The sequence below is a fragment of the Gorilla gorilla genome, chromosome 16, assembly GCF_029281585.2.
Source record: "Gorilla gorilla gorilla isolate KB3781 chromosome 16, NHGRI_mGorGor1-v2.1_pri, whole genome shotgun sequence".
NCBI lineage: Eukaryota > Metazoa > Chordata > Mammalia > Primates > Hominidae > Gorilla > Gorilla gorilla.
In genome coordinates, this window is record NC_073240.2 from 22,099,665 (window position 1) to 22,122,938 (window position 23,274).

General features: G+C 33.7%; 1 protein-coding gene across 9 annotated transcripts in view; it reads left to right on the forward strand.

The window, feature by feature from the left end:
- Positions 1-22,747, forward strand: part of LOC129527049 (neurobeachin-like) — a 50,452-nt gene extending 27,705 nt beyond the window's left edge. For 3 of the 9 annotated variants that reach the window (XR_010131113.1, XR_010131112.1, XR_010131111.1), the window contains 3 exons: positions 6,079-6,176; positions 10,377-10,469; positions 20,925-22,743. Coding sequence is in view for 1 of the 9 variants with exons in the window: in XM_063698905.1 (XP_063554975.1) it covers positions 4,478-4,497 (20 nt within the window). In the remaining 8 variants the exon portion in view is untranslated. Of the gene's footprint in view, positions 1-4,477; positions 4,517-6,078; positions 6,177-10,376; positions 10,593-20,924 lie in introns of those variants that run through there. The other 6 variants (XR_008671890.2, XR_010131114.1, XR_010131109.1 and 3 more) reach the window with 5 other exon arrangements.
- The last annotated feature ends 527 nt before the right edge of the window (positions 22,748-23,274 follow it).

A 23,274-nucleotide genomic window follows, 5' to 3' on the forward strand; every position in this document is an offset into this window, starting at 1 on the left:
ACATGGCTTGACCTAGCCTCAAACTTCTTAAATGTGTAGCTTTCTTCTTCAACAGTGAGAAGTCTTGCTCCTATTGTCTTTAATGTATTTATATATTTTCTTATTCTACTTTACAAAACCAGTGTTTTCATACACATGCCATAACCTTCTCAGCTTTAACATTGCTAGTCATCTCTAACCATACCCTCAGATTTGATTCTTAATGGTCCTTGTTGTCTCCTCAGCCCCAGTTGTTTCTTTGGCGCTGGCCACCCTCCTGACCTCTACTGGCTCCTTGGCCCTGACCCTGAAAGTCCTTCCAGACTCACTTGCCTCTTTGGCTCTATAAGACCCTGGGTATCACCAGGGCCTCTGCTCCCTCCATAGAATCCGTGTCCCTGAGGCCTCACTGGCTCTAGCTACATCAAAGAGAGGGAAAGGAAGAGAACCAGTACCTATATTTTAAGTGAAAGTGACAGGAAAGTGGAATGAGCACACTTACTTTTATCATTTAAATTATTACTTTAACATTTTAATACTTTGAAATTAATTTTGTTATATAGTAGAATGTAAGGTTCTGACTTGAAGTATGTAGTTTTCTAAATGACAGCATTTTTCAATACCATTTTAAACAAACGCTTTCTTTTAAGGACACTCTAAAGATAATTTGCACTACACTAGTTTTCGTAGAACTATTCATGTGTAGGCACTCACCTTGAGAAGTAGGATTTTTTTTTACTTAACACTTTTGTCTCTTAAATTATTATTATATATAGTTAGCTGTAAAAACATTGAGATATATTAAAAATATTATAGGACAGGTAATACATATTCATGGTAGCAAGTGAAATAATACAAAGGTTTATGAATAAAAAGTTACTACTCTCCTAGGTAGCCAATGTTGCCGGTCTTGCATGTCCTTCTACTGCTTTTTGTCTGCTCATGCAAACATGAACTTACTCATGTATACACATAGGTGTTTCAAAGCTTTATTTTGAATACATCACGAACACAAAGTGGTATAATTACCACTGATTACACTGGTATAATTACACTAGTGGTATAATACACAAAGTGGTATAATTACACTAATGTGTAATATATAAACATGTTATAAATATGAAATAAATATAAAATGAACCCTATTTAAACATCACTAAGCCTAAGAAACAGAACATTACCAGTGAGTCTGAATATTCTATTGCGTGGCCACATCTCTTTTCTGTTCCCCGTCATAGAAATCACTCCATCCCAAATTTTACGTTATTTCTTTTCTTTACTTCGGTGCTTATTATTTTTTACTATGCTTTACTGTTTTGCTATTTATGTATGTATTAATTTATTGTTTAGCTTCTATATTTTATTTTACATAAATAGTATTTTGGGATTTGTTTTTTCATTGAGTTTTATATTTGTTAGATAAATCGGTTTGTATTTTGTTTTGCAGAAATGGATTTATATCATACACAAAGCACACATATATATATATTTCTTTGCAACATGCTGTTTGTATTGTGCAGTATACAATAAAAGTAATTATTGCTAACATTTGAGTGCTTATGATTAAAATGGACCTGGTACTAGTCTAATTCCTTTACATATGTTGATCCATTTAATCCTCACAAGATGTCCTATGACAAGCAGTATTATTATTCTTACCCTAACAATAAAGAAGAAAACAAACCTTAGGTACAGAGATGTTACAAAACTTGTCCAATTTTATTAAGTGGTGGCAGAAATAGAAGTAAGATTACAGAAATTATTACTAAGACGGAATCTGTCTTTTCTTGGATAGAGTGGGGATGTGATCAGGAACGGGAATGTGGCAAAGAGCTGAGGTCTGGAGCATGGTGAGGGCTTTGGCATGCAGGGCAGGATGGGAACACAATCAGTTGTTAGATATTCAGGAATTTTATGAGCTGGTTGTTAAACCATTGGTAGCTTGAACTTGAAATCAGATTATTATTAATATGATAGAAATCAGAAATAGTAAATGCTCAAAATCAGGACCTCATCCCTCCACTCTGCAGATAATTCCTTTACCAGCATACCAATAGTTGACGGGTTTCCCTGTCAGGCTACTGTCAGTGTTCAATTTCTTGGTCAAAGAACTGTTTATACAGGTGTTCATTTTATGATAATTCATTAAGTTGTTCATGTATGTTTTCTGTACGTAGGCAATATTTTACAATGGAAAGTTTTTTTTTTAAGTAATACCAAATGTCAATAGAAGGGGAAGAGTACTCTGTGCATCTTGATGGGAGTGGGCCAATAAAAGGTGGAGAGCAGTCTGGGAAATAGGGAAGATATTTCTTTTATTCTAATAGGCAGGATGGATTTTTTGGATAATAACTTGCTTGCAGATGTAATCTTCATGTAAATATTAAGTGAATAAGCAGATGCTATAAATTGTGTATGAAGGGCACATGTACCCTGAAACTTAAAGTATAATAATAGTAAAATTTAAAAAAATTTTTTAAAGCAGTAGATAAATACTAGCTGCTACAAGAAAGGCTTAATGTTAAAGGATTTTTATGAATCTAGCTACATTTCTTAAAAGTATACTTTATTGTATATTATGCATATTACATATATTACTTTATATTTTCATTTTTATTAGTAGATATTTTGAAATTACTTTAAAATTTCTACATTATGATAGAACTGATATGTACATTTGAACATTTTATGCTCATTTTCACTTATTGATGCAGCATTTATTAAATGCCCACCATAATATGTATTTTCTTTATACAAGTGACATAGAAGAAATAGGCTGCAAAACAAATAATTAAAAGAGTGTCACTTTTTCTGAGCTTTGTTAAATAATGTGCAGGGTGAAAATGGAGCTAGTCCTTAAATGAAGACAAGTTTAATTGAGAATGGAAAACATATTGGGAAGCCTATTAATGTAATAAAAACAGAAAAAAGTATTCAGGTATTAATGTAAATACTGGGGGATTATACATTTATAAATGCATACTAATATGTTAGAACTTTTTAAACAATTCTTTTTTCCACAAAATCAGACATTCAGTAAATAATTTGAAATTGCCAAAAATTTGAAAGTTAATTTTTGGATACCCATATATTATTAAAATTTTTATACCATTAATATAAATATTGTAATTTTAATAAATATAATTATTCAAGAATGCCATAGTATCCCAACATAACTGCATTAAGCTTATTTAATATCTTGTATTTCTTATTTTTACTTTTTTTCTGTTTTGTTCTAGATGGTCCCCAGCCATCACAAAAAGAAATTATATCACTGAGGGCATTTATGCTACTTTTTCTGAAACAGCTCATACTAAAAGTAAAATAATTTTATATAATTTAGAATTACAGTATATAGGTAGAAAGGAATTTCTGGCATGTTTTGAAATTATTATTGTTAAATTAGTAATAGCTACCTTTAATTAATGAATTGCTTCCAAAATTCTGCACATCTTTTTTTTTTGCATTAATTTCTTTTAAAATAATCTTTATTTAGGTATAGTTTACATTTAACAACATACTCATTTAAGTGTATAGCTTGATAAGTCTTCACTGTAAACCAAAAATAAAATTCTAAGCCCCCCAACCATCTGAATGGACCCCTCTTCTTGGCCAAGAGCATTCCAAAGTTAACCTGAAAAAACTAGTTCAGGTCATGATGGAAGGGAAGGTTGGACATGCCCCAGTTTACCCTTCTCCCTTTTGGAATTCAGGAAAAGCTGACCAGCATTAACATCAACACAGACCTTATGTCTGATAGGAAACTTTGACAATCTATTCCCTCTGAAGCTTGCTACCTGGAGGCTTCATCTACAAGATAAAACCTTGGTCTCCACAACCGCTTATCATAACCCAGACATTCCTTTCTGTTGATAATAATCTACCTTGTAACCTGGAAGCTCCCTGCTTCAAGTTCCCCCACCTTTGCAGATTGAACCAATGTAAACCTTACATGCATTGATTGATGTATTATGTCTCCCTAAGATGAATAAAAGCAAGCTGTATGTTGACTACCTTCAGCACAGGTTGTCAGGACCTCCTGAGGCTGGGTCACGGATGCATCCTTAACCTTGGCAAAATAAACTCTCTAGATTAACTGAGACCTATCTCAGATACTGTTGGGTTCAAATATATAACTTATGAAACTAATACACAAATCAAGTCATAGAATATTTCCATCACTCCTCATCTACCGCCAAATTTCCTTATGCGTCTTTGCAGTCAACCTCCCACCCCATCCCCAAGCAACTGCAGATCTGCTTTTTGTCTCTGCACCTTCAACTGACCCTTTCTGTGATTTCATATGAATGGAATCATGCGCTGAAAGGTCTTTTGTGTCTGGCTTCTTTTGCTCAGCATAATGTTTTTGAGGTTTGTCCATGTTTTTATGTTTGTCAATGGTTAATTTCTCTCCATTGCAGAGTAGTTTCCTATTGTACATGTGTACCACAATTTGTATATCCATTCCATTGCTGATGGACATTTGATTTGTTTCCAGATTTTGGCAATTATGAATAGAGCTACCATGAACACCCAGGTACAAGTCTTTGTGTGGACTTATGTTTTCATTTCTCTTGGAATGGAACTGTCATATCAATAAGTATATGTTTAACTTTGTAAGAAACTGCCAACAAATTATCTGCGATGGTTATGCCATTTTGTTTTTCTACCAGCAATACACGAGCATTTCAGTTGCTCCACAATTTTGCCAAAACTTGTTTTCTTTAATTTGGACATTTAAGTGGTGTACAGAGGCATCTAATTGTGGTTCTAGTTTTCTTTGCCCTGATGACCAATGGTGTTGAACATCTTTTCATGTGCTTTTTGACCATTTACATATCCTCTTTTGTGAAGTGTCTGTTCAAATATTTTTGCCCATTTAAAACATTTGGGGGTTTGTCTTTTTTTTTTTTTATTATACTTTAAGTTTTAGGGTACATGTGCACAATGTGCAGGTTAGTTACATATGTATACATGTGCCATGCTGGTGCGCTGCACCCACTAACTCGTCATCTAGCATTAGGTATATCTCCCAGTGCTATCCCTCCCCCCTCCCCCCACCCCACAACAGTCCCCAGAGTGTGATATTCCCCTTCCTGTGTCCATGTGATCTCATTGTTCAATTCCCACCTATGAGTGAGAATATGCGATGTTTGGTTTTTTGTTCTTGTGATAGTTTACTGAGAATGATGGTTTCCAATTTCATCCATGTCCCTACAAAGGACATGAACTCATCATTTTTTATGGCTGCATAGTATTCCATGGTGTATATGTGCCACATTTTCTTAATCCAGTCTATCATTGTTGGACATTTGGGTTGGTTCCAAGTCTTTGCTATTGTGAATAATGCCGCAATAAACATACGTGAATTCTGCACATCTTAATATTAACTTTTATTGAACTTAACTAACTTGTGGTTAAATGCTCTCTGAAATCTTCTCTATTAAGGGATGTGACAGAAATGGACAAGGAACATATGAATAAGAATTGAGCCATTATTCTTACAATAATTGACCATTATTCTAGAAAATGGTCTGTGTGCCAGTTTAAGAAGGCTTACATAATGTATTTTATTGGAGTAGGATTTTTTAAATGTTAAGATGAAAACAAAGTGAAAATAAATTGTGAGGTAATACACAAAAATTGATACTGTATAGTCTTGCACTTGTATTGTTTTAAGGAAAGAATGATTAGAAAATAGTCATAAGAATACTTAGATGGTCAAAATATGCTAACTTTTTATAGTGAATGTCAATCAAATAGAAATGACTTAAAAATTGATATAATTTTCTAAATACTTAACCTGAAATAATACAGTCTATAAATTGTGAAATGTGTGGAGATTTTAATTAAAATATCACTACATTAAACTTTTCTTTTAAAATGATTATTTTGGTGTCTTTTAAATTAAAATTTTAATTTTAGATGTAAAATAATAAAATTTTTTGAAAATTAAGATCGAAGGGTCAAAGAAGATGAACTTCAGAGTATATTAAATTTCCTTCTTACAATACATGAGGTAGGACATGTTATGGACCTTTTAATTATTTAAGCCAATCTTTAGAGTAAAATTTAAATCAATATTGGTGATTTATGCAGGATGAAAATATTCATGATGTGCTACAGTTACTGGTGGCTTTAATGTCAGAACACCCAGCCTCAATGATACCAGTATTTAATCAAAGAAATGGAATAAGGTATGATTATAATATTAGTATTACTATTAGACTTTAATGGAGCACAGTTGTTCCTCCTAGAATAATTCCTATTCTATGACTATTTGAATAAATATAGCATCTTACAGATAAGAGAGTATAAATGGAGCATGCTGCTGTTGATCCTCCAATACTCAGGAAACTGGTGAAGTGTATAAACAGTAGTCTCAGGAATCAAGAAGAGTAAATTGTTTTTTGCTATAGTAAGGACATTACAAATTGTGAATAGAGCAATTTTTTTTTCAAGAAGACATGAAAAAGCAAGGTATGTTTTACCAAAAGAGGATACAATGAAATTTTATGATATTAGGCCTGAGAGAGATTACAGACAGTTTTGGAAGGTTCATAGAATGGTAGTAACTTTAGTGTTTTGTTTTTTTTTCAGTTGGTGATGAAAATTAAAGAATTTTAAATAGGGGAAATGTGCTCAGATTGCTATTTTGTTAGATTTACAATCACCAGTGTGAAACATGAGTTGAAGGACAAACTGAGGTAGCAATATCAGCAGGGAGATTATTTTATTCATCAGTATTAAGGATGATGACCTGAGACCGTAGCAGTGCAATGGAAATAATAGAGATGAAAGATGTTTCGTAGTAAGAGGCCAAAGCCGAAAGAAATTGAAAACCAACTTTTGTTGTGGCAATTGAAAAGTAACTTGGTAGACAGGTGAAATATAATTTCTTAGTATTTTTATGAACTTAACCCTATAATTTAGCTTCTTAAGGAATTCTTCCTTTTTATTTTTCTGGAGTTTTAATTAGTGGGATAAGCAGGATATCAAGGTTATGCCATGTATAACTCAGTGAATTTCTACAGATTTATTGTGAAAAAGAGTTTGGAAAGAATATATCAGTGACTGTCAAGGGCTTATTTAAGTGCTTTTTTTACTTGGCCATTTATATCAATGGGTAACAACCTTCTAGACTTGAAGAACTTTTCAAATTAGAGAAGCAGTCACTATCTCTATATGCATATCTCCCTTGTGACATCACTATTACCTTTGAGTTTGTAAATCATAGGCCTGCCAATCTATTTGAAGAAGATTATACATTTAGTGATTAAAAACTGTTATAATTTTTTACTCTGAGTTTGAACTATATGAAACTGTTGATACTTAACTGATTTTACCAAATAATGGCAATTTCATATGGTTCGATCTAATAAGGTAGTACAATTACACTCACTCTTCTGAACTTATATTTAGATTCAATAATTAGTGTCCTTGTCCTGAGATTTTGCTTTGTTTATTATATTATCTGATAAATTTAGTGAATCAGTTGAAGATATCCACATTACCCTTTTGGAGGATACCAAACTTAGATTGTCTAATATGATGAAATGCAGAAATATAATTCTATTATTTTGACACATTGGAAATATGATCCTACATATGAGAGTGCTATTAGGTAAGATCTTTAGGATTGACATAGCGTTTTAAATGTATGGTACGAAAGAATTGATTAAGCACAACAGATGAAAAGGCCTTGTGCTCATGTCTGACCATGAGCAGAACATTTCAGATTGTTACCAGTATCTTAAAAACAATCACAAAGATTAAAAAATGGCCTTTCCTTGACCCTTCAGCTTTTCTACTTCGGAAATGGGGAGAAAGCTGGTTCAGAATAGTATAAAAGGTGAAAAAAATAGCCTTATTAGATCTAAGAAAATATTGAAAGTGGCTAAAGCATTTATATGTCTTTATTCTAGAAAACAGCCATTAAAGGCTAACAGTTGTATATGAAGTATTTTGGGAGGAAAATTCTTGTCTGTTCTAAGTCGTACAATAGAATTCAGTATAACATCTGAACAAAAAGAATGAACTGAGTTTAATTCTGATGGTATGCTAATTCAGCTTAAGGAAGCCCTTGTGATAACACTGAACTAAGCAGCTAAAAATTTGATATTTTCATATCTTGAAATGTTTAAAGAAAAGAATAGACAGCTACCTGTCTTACATAGCTTAGATCATTTGCTGGCTGAATATAGTGAGCTTAAGCAGATTAATTAGGATTATTATTAATTAGTAACAATGTATATTACAAGTAAACATTCATTAACAAATTTCTTATTCATACTGTATCACATCCTTACATATGTACAGGTATGATGGCCTTAGACATTTTCATGTTTCCACATTAATCGTAATTTCTCTTGACCCAGGGTGGAGTCTAATAACTTTTTTCTCCTATTCAAAGTTATTCCTAGGCAGTAGAAACTCTGAGAACTTCCAATTCTATATTTGAGTGTAACCACATTTTTTAGGCTGTGAGTATTTTGTTTTGTTTTGCTTTGTTTTTTTGAGACAAGAGTCTTGCTCTGTTGTCTAGGCTGGAGTGCAGTGGCACCATCTCGGCTCACGGCAACCTCCACCTGGGTTCAAGCAATTTTCATGCCTTAGCCTCCCCAGTAGCTGGCACTACAGCCATGTGCCACCACACCCGACTAATTTTTTTTGTGTTTAGTAGAGATGGGGTTTCACCCTGTTGCCCAGGCTGCTCTTGAACTTCTGCACTCAGGCAATCTGCCCACCTTGGCCTCCTAAAGTGTTAGGATTACAGGCGTGAGCCACCATGCCTGGCCCAGACTGTGAGTTTTACTTTGGTTCTCAAGACTATTTTTGCTGTTTAATGTTGCTTCTTATGATTTCTTGAATGTATTTTTTTGACATGTCTGACTTTGCTGTTCTCAAACTTGTCTTTTTTCATACTGATCTTGGTTCCTAAAAGTTTTGAAAATGGATTTCAGTGTAAACCCATACATATTTATGAATGTGTGATTTGAAAAAAAAAAATCTTCCAAAGGAAATAATCACTTTTCTTGTAGTTTATTCTTTAATAGATGAAATGCAAAGCATAAAAGAAAAAAAGAGAAAAAGAAACAGTACCAATAACATCTTTTCTTTTTTAATAGTATAAGCTGTTGGTAAAACTAAAAATAATGACATTATGTTTAAGCTATTTGTGCCCCTTTGTAAGTATCACTGAAATTATGAAAATTATATTGCATCTTTTACCAGATTCTCTTCTTCAGCTGAGTACTTTACCTCAAAATATACCATGGCATTTCATTTTTTAAGAAACACATTTAATAAAATAAAGCAAACTATAATTTTATAGCCCCTAAAGAACCTTCTTATATTCTAGAATTAGTTGCCAGTGTATATAGTTGTCATTGTCTCTTCTACTTTATGGAAACAAATTACTTTTTTAAATAGAAAAAATATGGAATAAAATTTCTAAACACGAATATTATAATGAATATCGCCCTACTTTTATGTAGTACTTGAAGTGATTGTATAGGTTAGGTTGTGTATTAGTGGAGGCTATTTTGCTCCAAGTAACAGAAAACCTCTCAAACTTTTAAAGTAAAAACTGAATAATATATTCATTAAAAAAAAATCTTAGAGTAGGAACCAGGAATTGTAGGGCTATTAGGAAACAAGTTTGCTTTCTCTGCTGCTTTCTGTAAGCTGTTTAAATCCTTCCTTCTGTATGTTGACTAGCCTTTCTGAACAGAAACAAAACATTGCTGTTCTAGTTTCTGTTTTAAACAATTTTCAAATCCAAGAGCCCAGCAAAGAGGAGATATTGTTTCTTGGACCTCATTCCAAATTCTCAAAAAAGAGCAATAACTAGGCAGGTGCCTGCCTATCATCTAATTAGTCATACCAAGAAAAGAGGGTTAGGGTGCAGTGGCTCATGCCTGTAATTCCAGCACTTTGGGAGGCCGAGGTGGTCGGATCGTTTGAACTCAGGAATTCCAGACTAGCCTGGACAATATGGCAAAACCTCACCTCTATATTAAAATTAAGAACAAAAAATTTAAAAAAAGAAAGAAAATAGGGTCATCAAGTTTTAGTTGGGGCCAATTATTAGAGAGAAGAGATGTGGCCTAACCAAGCAATGTGTCTTAAAACTGAAAATCGTGTTTAGTGTGTTGGGAGGCAGTACTTATGAATACCAGTCACATTGCCCTTTTGAGTATATGGTTGAAGGACATGTTTAAAGAAAAATTATTAAAGCATGCCAGTTTTTAATTTTTCCAAGGAATTATAATCCTGAGAATAAAATCTTCAGAGAATTTTTATATTTCAAATATGTATAATTTATTTGTAAAGTATATAGTGTTTTTGTTTTTAATATTAGTAAGTTTTTAAAACATTATTTATATATTTTTTAGGGTGATCTACAATTTATTGGCTTCTAAAAGTGAAAGTATTTGAGTTCAAGCTTTGAAGGTTCTGGGATACTTTCTGAAGCATTTAGGTCAGAAGTAAGTTGATATTTGTCGTAATGCATTCTAGAAATAACTATTGAGATTATGTTTTTATGAGTTTTATATGTAATGTAACATGAAATTTGACTTGAATAATCTAACACTGGAAAATAATAGCTTTATGTGGTAGAAGTAGTAAGAGTGTTTTATAAAATATATTTTATTAATAGTAGATTATGGAACAAGATTGCGATTTAAGTAATAAGATTTTATTTCTATATGCTTCCTGAAAAGAAAGTATTATCTATAGATGTAATAAAATATTTTGTCAAGATATAATGATGCACATATGACTGTGATTTCAAGGAAAGCTTTCTTGACAAGGAAATACCATGTGTATGTTGAGGTCTTTCTGAGAGTTGATCTTATGCTTACATGCGGAGTCAGTTTTTTGTTATTAGTTTCTAACAGTAGGGCTTATTGATTAATTTTGTGAGTTCAAGATGCTAGAATACTTCCTTTCTTTCCCCAAATCCAGAATTTGAATACTTTCTAAGAACACTTTTTGTGTAAGAAACTACTGCTGGCTTAATGACTGCAGTTCATACTACACTATCCAGTGTATGAATATAGTTTTAAGAGTATATTTCCTTACAAATGAAGCCAAGGAAGTAGTACAACTATAATTTAAATGTTACTAGATGGGGTTCCTATGAAAACCTCAGTGTTGCCCTTTTTTTGGTGCTTAAATTTGCAAAGCGCTTATTTGTAATAATCATGAGAACTGCACAAAATTCAGACAAGACATGTCTAACAAGCTGTATAGCCTAGAAGTTTAAATACTTTTAAAATTTTGGTACCAAACAATAATTAAGGGAGACTAGATATACTATGGATATAAGGAATAGTTCAAAGCCAGGGTTGTAGAGAAGGATATGTATATATCTATATAGATCTATATAGATGCATCTATATAGATCTATATAGATGCATCTATATAGATGCATCTATATAGATCTATATAGATACATCTATATAGATATACGTACGTGTATATACGTATACATATATATATATGGAACTCTAAGTACACTTAGTGACAGAGTACTGGTAGTGAAGAAGCATATGCCCTTTTTATTTTAAGAGATAAAGATCACTTATTTAACTTCAGTTAATTAAAATAAATTGATTGGAGAAAGTTAAAGGATTGTAGCCCAAGATGCAACCTCTTCAAAATATCAAGAAAGCACATTAAAAAATTTACAAAAAGGTGGAAACTCAGTTAATACAAAATTAAAGATAACAAGCAGGCAATTTCCTGTGTAAACATGGTGTTTAAGATGTCCTATTTTCCCCTCTTTCTGTAAAATGTATAAATGATACAGCAAGAAGTAAAAAATGTACAATCACAATTGTTATCACAAATAGAAGACAGATGCAAATATATGAACTCCAGAATATGGGTATCAGCTGCTTTTAAAGTTGCTAAGGTTGTGTAAAAGCTGTTAAGGCTAAAGAGAAGAGAAAATACAAACAGCATGGTAAGAGAGTTCAATTATAGCAAATAGGAACTGTCAGTGAAAGTACAGTTTCTGAAGATGAGAGGCCCACCTTAAATTACAAAAATAGATCATTTCTTTGAAATAATAGGTATACATATATCATGCCTGATAGCAGAGTTTTTTTTAATCAGATTGGTTTCAGAAAAGGAGAAGATATATCACAAAGAATTACACAGATGAGCTGTATTTGTGGCAAGCAGTCTATCTCTGTGGCTATAGAGAAAGAGAAAGTTTTTGGATTATGAAAGCAAAAAGGTTACCCTTGTCCCTTCTTTTACACATATGCGTGGAAGCATCCTGTAGACTGATGGGCCAAGCAAATTAGACTGTATCAAAGAATTGGCACATCATCAGTGCATGTGTATCAGATAAAAAACATGGACAAAAATAAGATAACCAGTAGATGAATAGCACTTAGCAGAAAAATATTGCTATGGAATATATAGCATTTTGATTTAAAAATTTACTATCATAAGTTAAAAATAAATAAATAAATAAGTAAAGTAGCCTCTGAGAAAGAACCACTAAACATAATTTGGAGAAGTAATCCTGCTACTCAGGAGGCTTATGCAGGAAGGTTGCTTGAGCCCAGGAGTTTGAATCCAGCCTGGGCAATGTAGCAAGATCCCCATCTGGAAAAAAAAAAGTTGTTAGAAATTTTAACATAGTGAAATGGTTTGGTTGTGTCCCCCCACCTAAAATCTCGTCTTGAATTGTAATCCCCATGTGTGAAGGGACGGACAAGGGGAACATAATTGGATCATGGGGGCAGTTTCTCTCCTGCTGTTCTTGTAATAGTGAGTCGCATGAGATGTGATGGTTTTATAAGCATTTGGCATTTCCCCTGCTTTCCCTTATTCCATCTTGCCACCCTGTGAAGAAAGGTGGCTGCTTCTCCTTGCCTTCCACCATGATTGTAAGTTTCTTGAGGCCTCCCCAGCAATGCAGGACTGTGAGTCAATTAAACCTCTTTGCTTTATAAATTAGCCAATCTTGGGTATTTCTTCATACCAGTGTGAGAACGGACTAACACAGATAGCATGGAAGTATTTAATTATGAGCTAATAAAACATTGGACAAATATTGGAGGAAAAGAACTATACACAAAAAAATAAAATTGGAAATTGCTCAAAGGCAAAACTGGCTAGTATCATAGTGAAATACACAGAAGGATAAAACTGAAAAAAAGCAAATAATATGAATAGATGAAAATGTGAGTTTAGGATTAGAAAGAAAATGAGTGACATGAGAGAAGAACAAATTACAATAATGGCATAAATCGGCTGGGCAAGGTGGCTCGCCTGTAATCCCAGCACTTTGGGGGACTGAGGCGGGCACATCACGAGGTCAGCAGTTTGAGACCAGCGTGGCCAGCATGGTGAAACCCTGTCTCTATTAAAAATACAAAAATTAGCCAGGTATGGTGGCGGGCGCCTGTCATCTCCGGTACTCGGGAGGCTAAGGCAAGAGAATCCCTTGAACCCGGGAGGCAGAGGTTGCAGTGAACTGAGACTGCACGACTGCATTCCAGAGCCTGGGCAGCAGAGGGAGACTCTGTCTCAAAAATAAATAAATAAATAAATAAATAAATAAATAAATAAATAAATATAATAATGGCATAAATGGAGTTCCCAAATAAGAAAAGCAGAACAATGGAACAAAACAAATATTTAAATCTGTAATTTAATGAAGTCTTGATGTTAGATATTGCCATTCTTCTTTAGAGGACATACTTTGTGCTAAGGAAGACTGACCTGGAATGGTTATCATGAAGGTGTATTACTGGACTTGAATATAAGAATACTTTGTATAACAGTGCACAAATAAGGAGAAAAATGAGTCTGGCTTTAGACTCTAAAATAACCTTAAATACAAAAAACTATAACAATCGTAAGATACTTAAATGAAGAAAGTGGAAGCCAAACTATCCTTTAAGTAAAAAAGATGCCATCAAATATTTTTTAGCCATACAGCAAATTATTTCTGTGACTAAATCTTCAGGAAATTGCTGGGGATGAAGTCCAACCAACTAGGAATGACTGTGGAGAAGCTATTGCTAAGGACAGCTGGTGAGCACTGAATAAATTTAACCATAAGAGAAGACTAAAATACATGTTCGTATTACTGTGACAGACCAGAATTTACTCTTTATATATGCTAATAATGTAGAAATGATTCAACCGTAAGGAACTGGGAGGGGATTGAGAAAAGAAGGAAAGTAGAGCAAGAGCAAAGAGTCAGAATTTCCATGTAAGCGGACAAATGAAATATTACAAATACAGGCCTGTTGACTAAAATTTGATGATGTAGATGAAAGGAAAAAAGTAAATTTGCTGACATTTACATTTCTCATAGTAAGGAAATACCCTTTTTAAGCAGACGGAGGATTGCTTATTCTTTCATAGTTAAAAAGATAAGCGGTTCTATAAAATTACAGAGCTTCTAAAATATTAAAGATCTGTATGGATGAAACTAAGAACAATATATGTAATGGAGCCTTAAAAACTCTGTAAATATCAGTAAGCATAACATAAAATATGATATACCTAAGACCAGTCATACTGTCATAAAAAATAAATGTAAAAGCTTTTATAAATCACCTGTTAAAAGAAAAATATCACAATTGATCACAGTAATAAAACCCAGTTCTATATGCAAGAAACATACCAAAAAACCAAAGTGGTTTTGAAAGGTTGAAAGTAAAAGGATGAGTAAAGATTTATTATGTAAGTACAAAGAAAGCAGAAAGTAGGAATCATGATCTTAATATTGGACAAATTAGAATACAAGCCAAAAAGCAATAACCATTAAATAAAGAATTCTTTATAATGATAAAATAGAAACATTCATAAAAGAGAAATTACAGGAGAAACAGTCACTTAAAGTTTAAAACTTTAAAACAAACTTTAATTGACCTATTTCAGTCCACAAAAAGCCAAGAAGTATCTGAAATGGTGGGATAAATCATCTTGTCCTGAAACTTGTGGGTCGGTGTGTAGGAAGATTGGAGTGCTACGATGCTGGCTCCAGGGGCTCATGGTGCAGGACTTACAGCTTGCTAGGTTTTATACTACAAGTCAGTAAGTTTAGAGGGTGCTTTGCCTGACACCACCTGTGGGGATCTCATCATTTAAAATTCACAGCCATGAGATTTGACCTTTACTCTGCGGATAGTGAAAAATAGCAACTCATCTAAAGGGGCCTACTAGCCAGAGGCAGGATGAGACAATCATCAAACTATGTACCCAATGAAGTAGAACTATGGTAGAGGCTATTGTGGAACATTTGAATTTCATTTATACAAAGAGCTTTTGAGATTCAAATAGAGCACGAAAGATAATATTCTGCTCTTTTAGCTGATGATTTTTTAACCAGTTCACCCTGATGAGTGGATTGGAAGATCACAAAGCATGGATGAAAAATAGAGTGAGAGAAAAGATAAAGCCTTACAAAATAAGAGACTTCACATGTGACTATTGAGAGTTCTTAGAAGAGAAAACTGATGGGTGTAAAAACTAGATATCCTGAAACACTTTGAACTACTAAAAACTTACAAATGTTGGATAAAAATATGTCAAAAATCCTATTAAATATATAGGTGGGCACACAAAAGTAAAGGAAATTCTCATATGCCAGAAATGAAAATCAAGCATATTAAAAGAAACAAGATTTTAAAAACAAGGTAATTTTAAAATAAACCATGTAATTTAAAAAACCGTAAGTAACTTGTGGAAATGAAAAGGTAGTAATTACAATGAACACCTGTATGGAAACATTAAACAGATTCAATAAAGCTTCAGAAAGAATTGGTGAACTGAGAAATAGAACTGTAGAAATTACCTAGAATTCAATGCCAATAAACAAGATTACAAACATGAAATTAAGAGAGATGGAGAAAGAAGGAAAGGTTTCAAATATGGATAATAGGAGTTACAGAAAAGAGGAAGAGAGAATGAAGAAGCAATATTCAAAGTAAATTACTGAAGTTTTACAAAATTGATGAAAGAGCTGATTTCTCAGATTTTGGAAGTAAAATCAATCAGGGAAAATTAGCATGGAATCTTATCACAAAGTGAAACTCCAGAACACAAGGTCAAGGGGAACAACAAAGGGAAGTTAGCCATATAATAAAAGAAATATAATATTTAATAAAAACAATATAGTACATATTTGTGAATAAACAGAGCAAAGTGCAGTCCACAGAGTGACCCAAATACTTAGCGGATTTTAGTGCTAATAAAGGTGCCATCTCTGATGAATAGAGTGATGATATACTTAAAAAAATATGCTGTCTGTTAAAGAAATGGGACAAATGATGTATTTTTATTTGCATTTAAAAAGTCAATAGGCAGTTATAACAAATATACTACTCTGGTGAGGGATGTTGACAGTGGGGAAACCTGTGTGTATGTAGGGGTAGGGACATATGGGACTCCCTGCTTTCTGCTCAGTTTTACTGTGAGCCTAAAACTGCTCTAAAAATCAAGTGCGTTTAAACGAGAAGGGGAAAGTGGTATGGAAATGAGAAATCATAAAGTGTTCACTTGTATGGGGGAGCTGTGAGTGATGTGGAAATGTAACGGACGAGTTGTAAAATCTCTTTGTGTATCTTTTTATGTCATATATTTTTAACTAGGTATATGTACTACTTATTCTAAAAATAAAATGATAAAAGCTGGTATTGCATTATTTAAATATATAAAAATAAACTTTAAGGCAAAAAAATTAATGAGGATGAAGGGGGGCACCATTATGAAAAAGGTATAATTCACTAGGAATGTAAAACAGTTTCAAATGCATATACACTTAGTGTAGGTGAGTTATAGAAATCTATTATTGACTAAATTTGGAAGAGCATTTTACACATTTTAACATATTTATCTCCTTAAAAGATCAATTACAAAAAATCTCAAAGTATAATTTGAAAAAAAAATCCATTGGCTTGAGTATCATACACATTCTTTTTAAGCACACAAAACTATAGAAATTATTTAAATGAGGCCATAAAGGAGGCTTAATAAATTTAAATAAATTGTCATGCAGATGACTTTCTCTGCAAACAGTGGACTTAAACAAGAAATCAATGAAAAAAATTAAAGTTAGAAAATAGAAATATGTATCTTCTAAATAACTATAACAAGAAGTTATTCATTATGCAAATTATAAAATGCAGTAAAAATATTAAAAAATATGTATATTTAAACTTGTGAGATTAGGTCTAAATGATATTAGAGAAAATTCATAGTTGTAAACATTTATATTAAAAGCAGAAAGTCACTTAGATTTTCATTTTTCTAGGTTCTCAGTTATGCTTACCTCATTAATTGTCAGCCTAAGAAGGCAAAAGAAATAAAGGGCAGAAGGGAATGAAACACAAAGCGAGACTATTAAACAGAGTAATGGCAAGGCCAAAAATCTGTATTTTCACTTATAAAATAATTTTCCATGCCTAGCTGGATGAAGGAATCAGCCACTGTTTCACCTAATAAAATTAGATGAAATTTTATTCACCAAAATTGGATGTGGATTATCCAATTACAAGGGAATTACAAGGGAAATTTATGGTCAATCTCCCCTATGAACATGAGTCTATCAGTTACTTTTTAAAAGTATACAGCTTAACCAAGTTGAGGGTAGTGATAGAATGTAAAGGTGGTTTAACATCAGGACAACATTTCGTCTATTTATTAACAAAGGATAATGGCTATATAATTATGACGTGTGCAAAAAATTTTATAAAATCCAGTATCATTCATCATAAAAATTTTTAGCAAACCACAAATAGAAAATAATTTCTTAAATCTGGTAACATACATCTACTGAAAACTTTCCACAGTCCGGTTTAGTAATGAAATGTTAGAAGCATCCCCTTTGAATAACTAACAATTAATGAAAGCCTGCTTTCACCACCCCTGTTCGACATCCTATTGGGCAATATTTTGGCATTTATAAAACACTCCATCTAAAGCTAGCAAAATTGTTTTCAAGTGCACATGCAGCTTTCTCCAAAATGTATTATGAGTTGGGCTATAAAACAAGTCTCAGTAAATTTAAAAACTAATAAATCAAACAAAGTATATTACCTGACCACACAATTAAATTTGAATGAAAGAGGTTTGAGAAATTGCAAGGTATGTGGAGGTAAAGAACTAATCCTTGAGTCAAAAAAGAAATCATAAAGAACATTAGACGTTAGTTAGAACTGAATGAAAACAAAACCACAGCACAGACTACTTATTGAATGCTTATGTATTGCTGATGGAATGCAAAATCCTGCAGCCATGTTCCAAAAGGATTTCCTATTTTCTTAAAAAGTATTACAGTACTTAGGAATGTATCTGAAAGAAGTGATAACATGTTCATAGCCAGACTTTGCATGAATATTCTTAGTACTGTTGTTGTTGTTGTTGTTATTATTTTGAGACAGAGTCTCACTCTGTTACCCAGGCTGGAGTATAGTGGCATGATCTCCGCTCACTGAAACCTCCGCCTCCAATGTTCAAGCGATTCTCCTGCCTCCGTCTCCCATGTAGTTGGGACTACAGGTGTGCGCCATCACACTCAGCTAATTTTTTTGTATATTTAGTAGAGACGGGGTTTCACTATGTTGGTCAGGCTGGTCTCGAATTCCTGACCTCAGATGATCTGCCCACCTCAGCCTCCCACAGTGCTGGGATTACAGGCGTGAGCCAGTGTGCCCAGCCAGTACTATTATTAATAATAGCTCCAAACTAGAAACAATCCAAAAGTCAATCAGCTGATGAATGGACAAACAAAATGTTTTATGGCCATACATGGAATACTATTGTGCAATTAAAAGGAAACAAACTGCCGATGCATACTATGGCATAATGAGTCCTAAAACTATTAATGCTAAGTGAAAGAAGCCAGATGCAAAAAACTGTATACTGTATGCTTCTGTTTATATTAAATGTCCAGAATGCAAATAAGTGGTTAAATGGGACTAGCAATGGGAGTGGGAATTAACTGCCAGTGGGCACAAGGAACTTTTTAGGATGATAAAAATGACCTATAAGTCTATTGTAATGATAGTGGCATGACTCTCTGTAATTCTTTAAAGTCAATTGTTCATTTACAACGTGTGTGAATTTTGCGGTATGTGTAGTATACCTCAGTAAAGCTAGTAAAAATGTGAAAGCAAAATTTAAAACTCTTTGAAAGTGCAGGATAATAGTATTATCACCTTGGATTAAGGAAGGATTTCTAAAACAATAAGTACACATAAATCATACAGGAAAAAGATAAACTTGACCATTAGAATAAACAGTACTTTAAAAGATACCATAAAAAGTGAAAAGACAAGGCACAAAGTGAAAGAAGATATTTGCAGTTTATCTAAGATACAATGGATTTGTATCCTAAACATATGCAAAATTGTGCAAATAAATTAGAAAAAGAACATCTGTTAGGATCATGAAGAATATAAACAGATGACTCACTGAAGAGGCAACTTGAGTTAGCAGTAAACATATGGGTAATATACTCAACTTCAGTAGTAATCAAGAAAATGCAAATAAAACATGCATTTAATGCTCATCAGGATGGTAAATTTTAAAACTTGACAGTATCAGGTGTTTGACAAAGGATGTACATCAGTGGAAATTCTCTCCAACCACTGGTGGAATTATATACTGGTACAATCAGATTGAAGAATAATTTACAATTTTTAAAAATGATAAAGATACTTAACACTCTATGACTAAGGAACTCTCTCCTTGACATAGAGAAACTCTCATGTGTATGAACAATGTTCAATATAACATTGTTAATATTAATTAAAAGTTGGAAACAACACAACAGGAGAACAGATAAATAAGATATATTCATACAGTTGGATATATTCAGAACTGAAAATGAATGATGTAAACTCCCCTTCCACAAACCAAATATAAAGTAAGTTGCAGAAGGATACATAATATTGATGCAATTTATTTAAATTTCAAAAATATGTAAAGACAAAATTGTAGATTGTGTATGAATATTCGTCTAATTTTCATCTGTGAAAATTAACCTCTTTTTGCACTAAAATCCAAGTTTATATTAGTCGTGTACCTAGGATGTAGAAATGTGTCTTAAAGTTCCTTTATTTTTTAAAAGTTTATGGGGTTTCCAGAAGATGTGAGAGCCTTCCTTCCTTATAAAATACCTGATTCCACATTGTTCAACAGTTTCCTCTTTAATTTATCTATCTCCTCTCATTATATTAAGCAAGGAGAAATCAAAACACACCATCCACACTTTGCTTAGAAATCCCCTCAGCTAAGTTTTAAGTGTCACCTACTAATTCTAATTTTATCCAATATAACCTAATTAAGATACATTCTATAGCAAGGTACACATATGTTTTCCAGTATCCAATACAATGTTAGTGACAGAAACAAAGCAGGTGTGCTCTCTGCAATGTGGTCATCTGAGGCCTGAGATGACAGGTCACACAGGTATTTTTCCGGTTTCTAAGGGTGGAGGCAGCAACGGTGGTTAACAATTCTGAACCGCACTGGCTCCTACCTAAAACGTTACAGGTAAAGTTACTGCTGCTATTTTATATTAACACGTTATTAGAATAAAGCTCTGAGGAAGAGACCACATCCTAGGTCACACGGTGTGGAGGAGTGGAGCTGTGCTCTGCTCTCCACACTAGCTACAAGATCCCAGGCACAAGCCCATGTTCCACAGATGCATGGCATCCAGAGGGCAGGACTCGGGATGATCTCAGGGCAGCTGCTTCCTGGGTGCAGAGTACTTGCGACTGTCAATTGTGCACTTGCTGCTCCTGCAGGCTCTGAAGTGAGCACTTGTATTGCCATGAATTATACACGTTCTCTCCCCTAACATGGAAAGAAAACATATTTATTTAATTTTCCATTTTATTGTCTCTGAAGCACGTTGGGTGAGAGAAAGAAATCACATTCTTTATCCTCCCACACAGGCAAAGATTCCTGAACACAGCTGATGTGATGTACTCATAGTTGGGTCTCTGCCCCGCAGAGGTGGCCTTGGTCGTCGTTTCAGCAATTCTGGGAAGCCAAGGACACCTCCATCTCCTCCTCCCTGATCTGCAACTCATCTGAGAGCAGCTTTCTCATTGGAATGTCTTGTGTTTAAGGAACAAGAGAGTCCCTGTTTCCGGTTTTGGTGCCCAAGTGCACCTACTGGATCCAACCCAGGACTGGAGATACTTAGCAGAACACAACATCATCTGGCACATGACCAGCCATGGTGTTTCATTTTCACAATTTCAGCTTCCTTCACTGATTGCAGCATAATCGTGGTTCAGCAGCCTCCAAGACCAGGGCTGGTGTGGGTGGCTACAGGGAGAAATTCAAGAGGAAGTTCTTGGTGGTGCCCTCCATGAGTACAAAGAAGCCTTACAGTACCCAGGACACCCTTCCGTGCATGGTGTCACTGACATCTTTCTTTTGTCATGTTCTGTAAATCACAATGAATGGGGTATTCTATTATATATTTGTTAACTCTTTTTTAGCATCTTTTTTAAAAACTGGTAACTTTATCCTATGTAATATCCCTGTTAAGTCCTAAAAGTCTTTTCTGATGTCTATTTTGTCTGAAATTTGCACAGCTACTATAGCTTTATTTCGGTTCGTATTTTCATAATCCATGCTTTCTCATCCTTTTATATATGTGAATGTGTAAAGTAACTTTCTTGTGCATAGCTAAGTGTTTGGTCTTGCTTTTTTAAATCGACTATAAGTTCTATTTTTAAACTAATATTTTCTCTTATTTTTTGTTTAAGATAGCATTTCATAATGATGTTTATTTCTCCATTAACATTATCTAATTCACTTTTTATAAATATTATACTTGTTACCATAAGGTTTGCAAAAGGATTTTTCATTTTGGAACCCTTTATTATTTTCTGGGTACCATGAGAAATTGTAGACTTTACTCCTATATTCTCTTTCCAAGCCCTAGAATTAGCCATTTCTCCAAGAAATGTTGGTTCCTTTCATAGCAGAATGGTATGCAAAACTCAAATCTTGATTCCGGGTGTATTTTTTGTTAATTTGCTGTCTTTTCTTGTAGAACCTCTCAGGTAATGACTCTAGGAGGTATGTGTTGTGTATTAACCCATATATACACACACATCTAAACTATTTTTTATTTAATGTTTGTACCTATATTATGCTAAACTTGCAAATATATTGACATATCTGCCCTAAGTTAATACCACATGAATGTTCATTACCTGCCTTCTATTCCTGTCCCTAACCTCGCACTCCAACCGTGAGGAACCCCCTCCTGCCACACACTGTCTATTCCCTTTGTAGTCCAGTTCCAGGATTTCTGTAGAGTGGAACCAGATTGTGTATGTTTTGCTCTTTTGTGGAACATCATCAGCTGGGGTACAGTGCTGATGTGCACTTTCTTTATTCTTTTATCTTATTGACTACACTATTTCTGAAGTCACTTGGCACCTCTTCTGATTTCATACATTTGTAATGACATTAGATATTTTCTATATTGTCTGCATTCTATCTTGGAATTCCTAATCTCCTATTTATATTTTTGTGAATTAGAATTAACCCTTTATGCTGTATATTCTGTTGATTTCAACAAATTCATATCACATATTTACCGTTACAATATTATACATAATACTTTCATCACCCTTTTAAATCTCCTATTTTTTACCCATTTTCATCATCTCCTTAAATTTCTTGCAAATACAGATTCACTTTGTATGTTTGGACTTCTCCAGAATATCAAATAAATAACATATTATGTAGCTTTTGCAGACTTGTTTCTTTCACTTAACAATATGCATTTAAAATTCATCTATGTATTTTTATGGTTTGATAGCTCCTGTTTATAATTGCTGAATATTATTCTATGAATTTACCGCCGAATATTATTAGGGACAGCAGCCTTCCCTGTGGATGCACATCTAGGAAACAGATGCCCCAGACATGCATTGTCCAGGACCACAGAGATGCTTAGGAGACAGGAAGGGGCACACTGAGGAGCAGGTGCTGGGATAGACCAGGAGGGGAGCTTCTAGCAAAATCCTTGGTCCTCCTTTAGCGAAACTATATCTAACTCCCAGGAAAACTTCCACTCCATCATTTGTAACCCATGCCCTGAAATTTCCATGCTCAAACTCAGTAAACTCAGTGGATTTAGCTGGAAGTGTGAAAAAAAACTAAAATGAAAATGACTCGTTAATTCTGTGATAATTGGTCATTTTCTAGGGAACACCCCAATAATGTTGATGATGATAATGTTAATGTCAAAAGCAACATACACCGTCATCATGATGG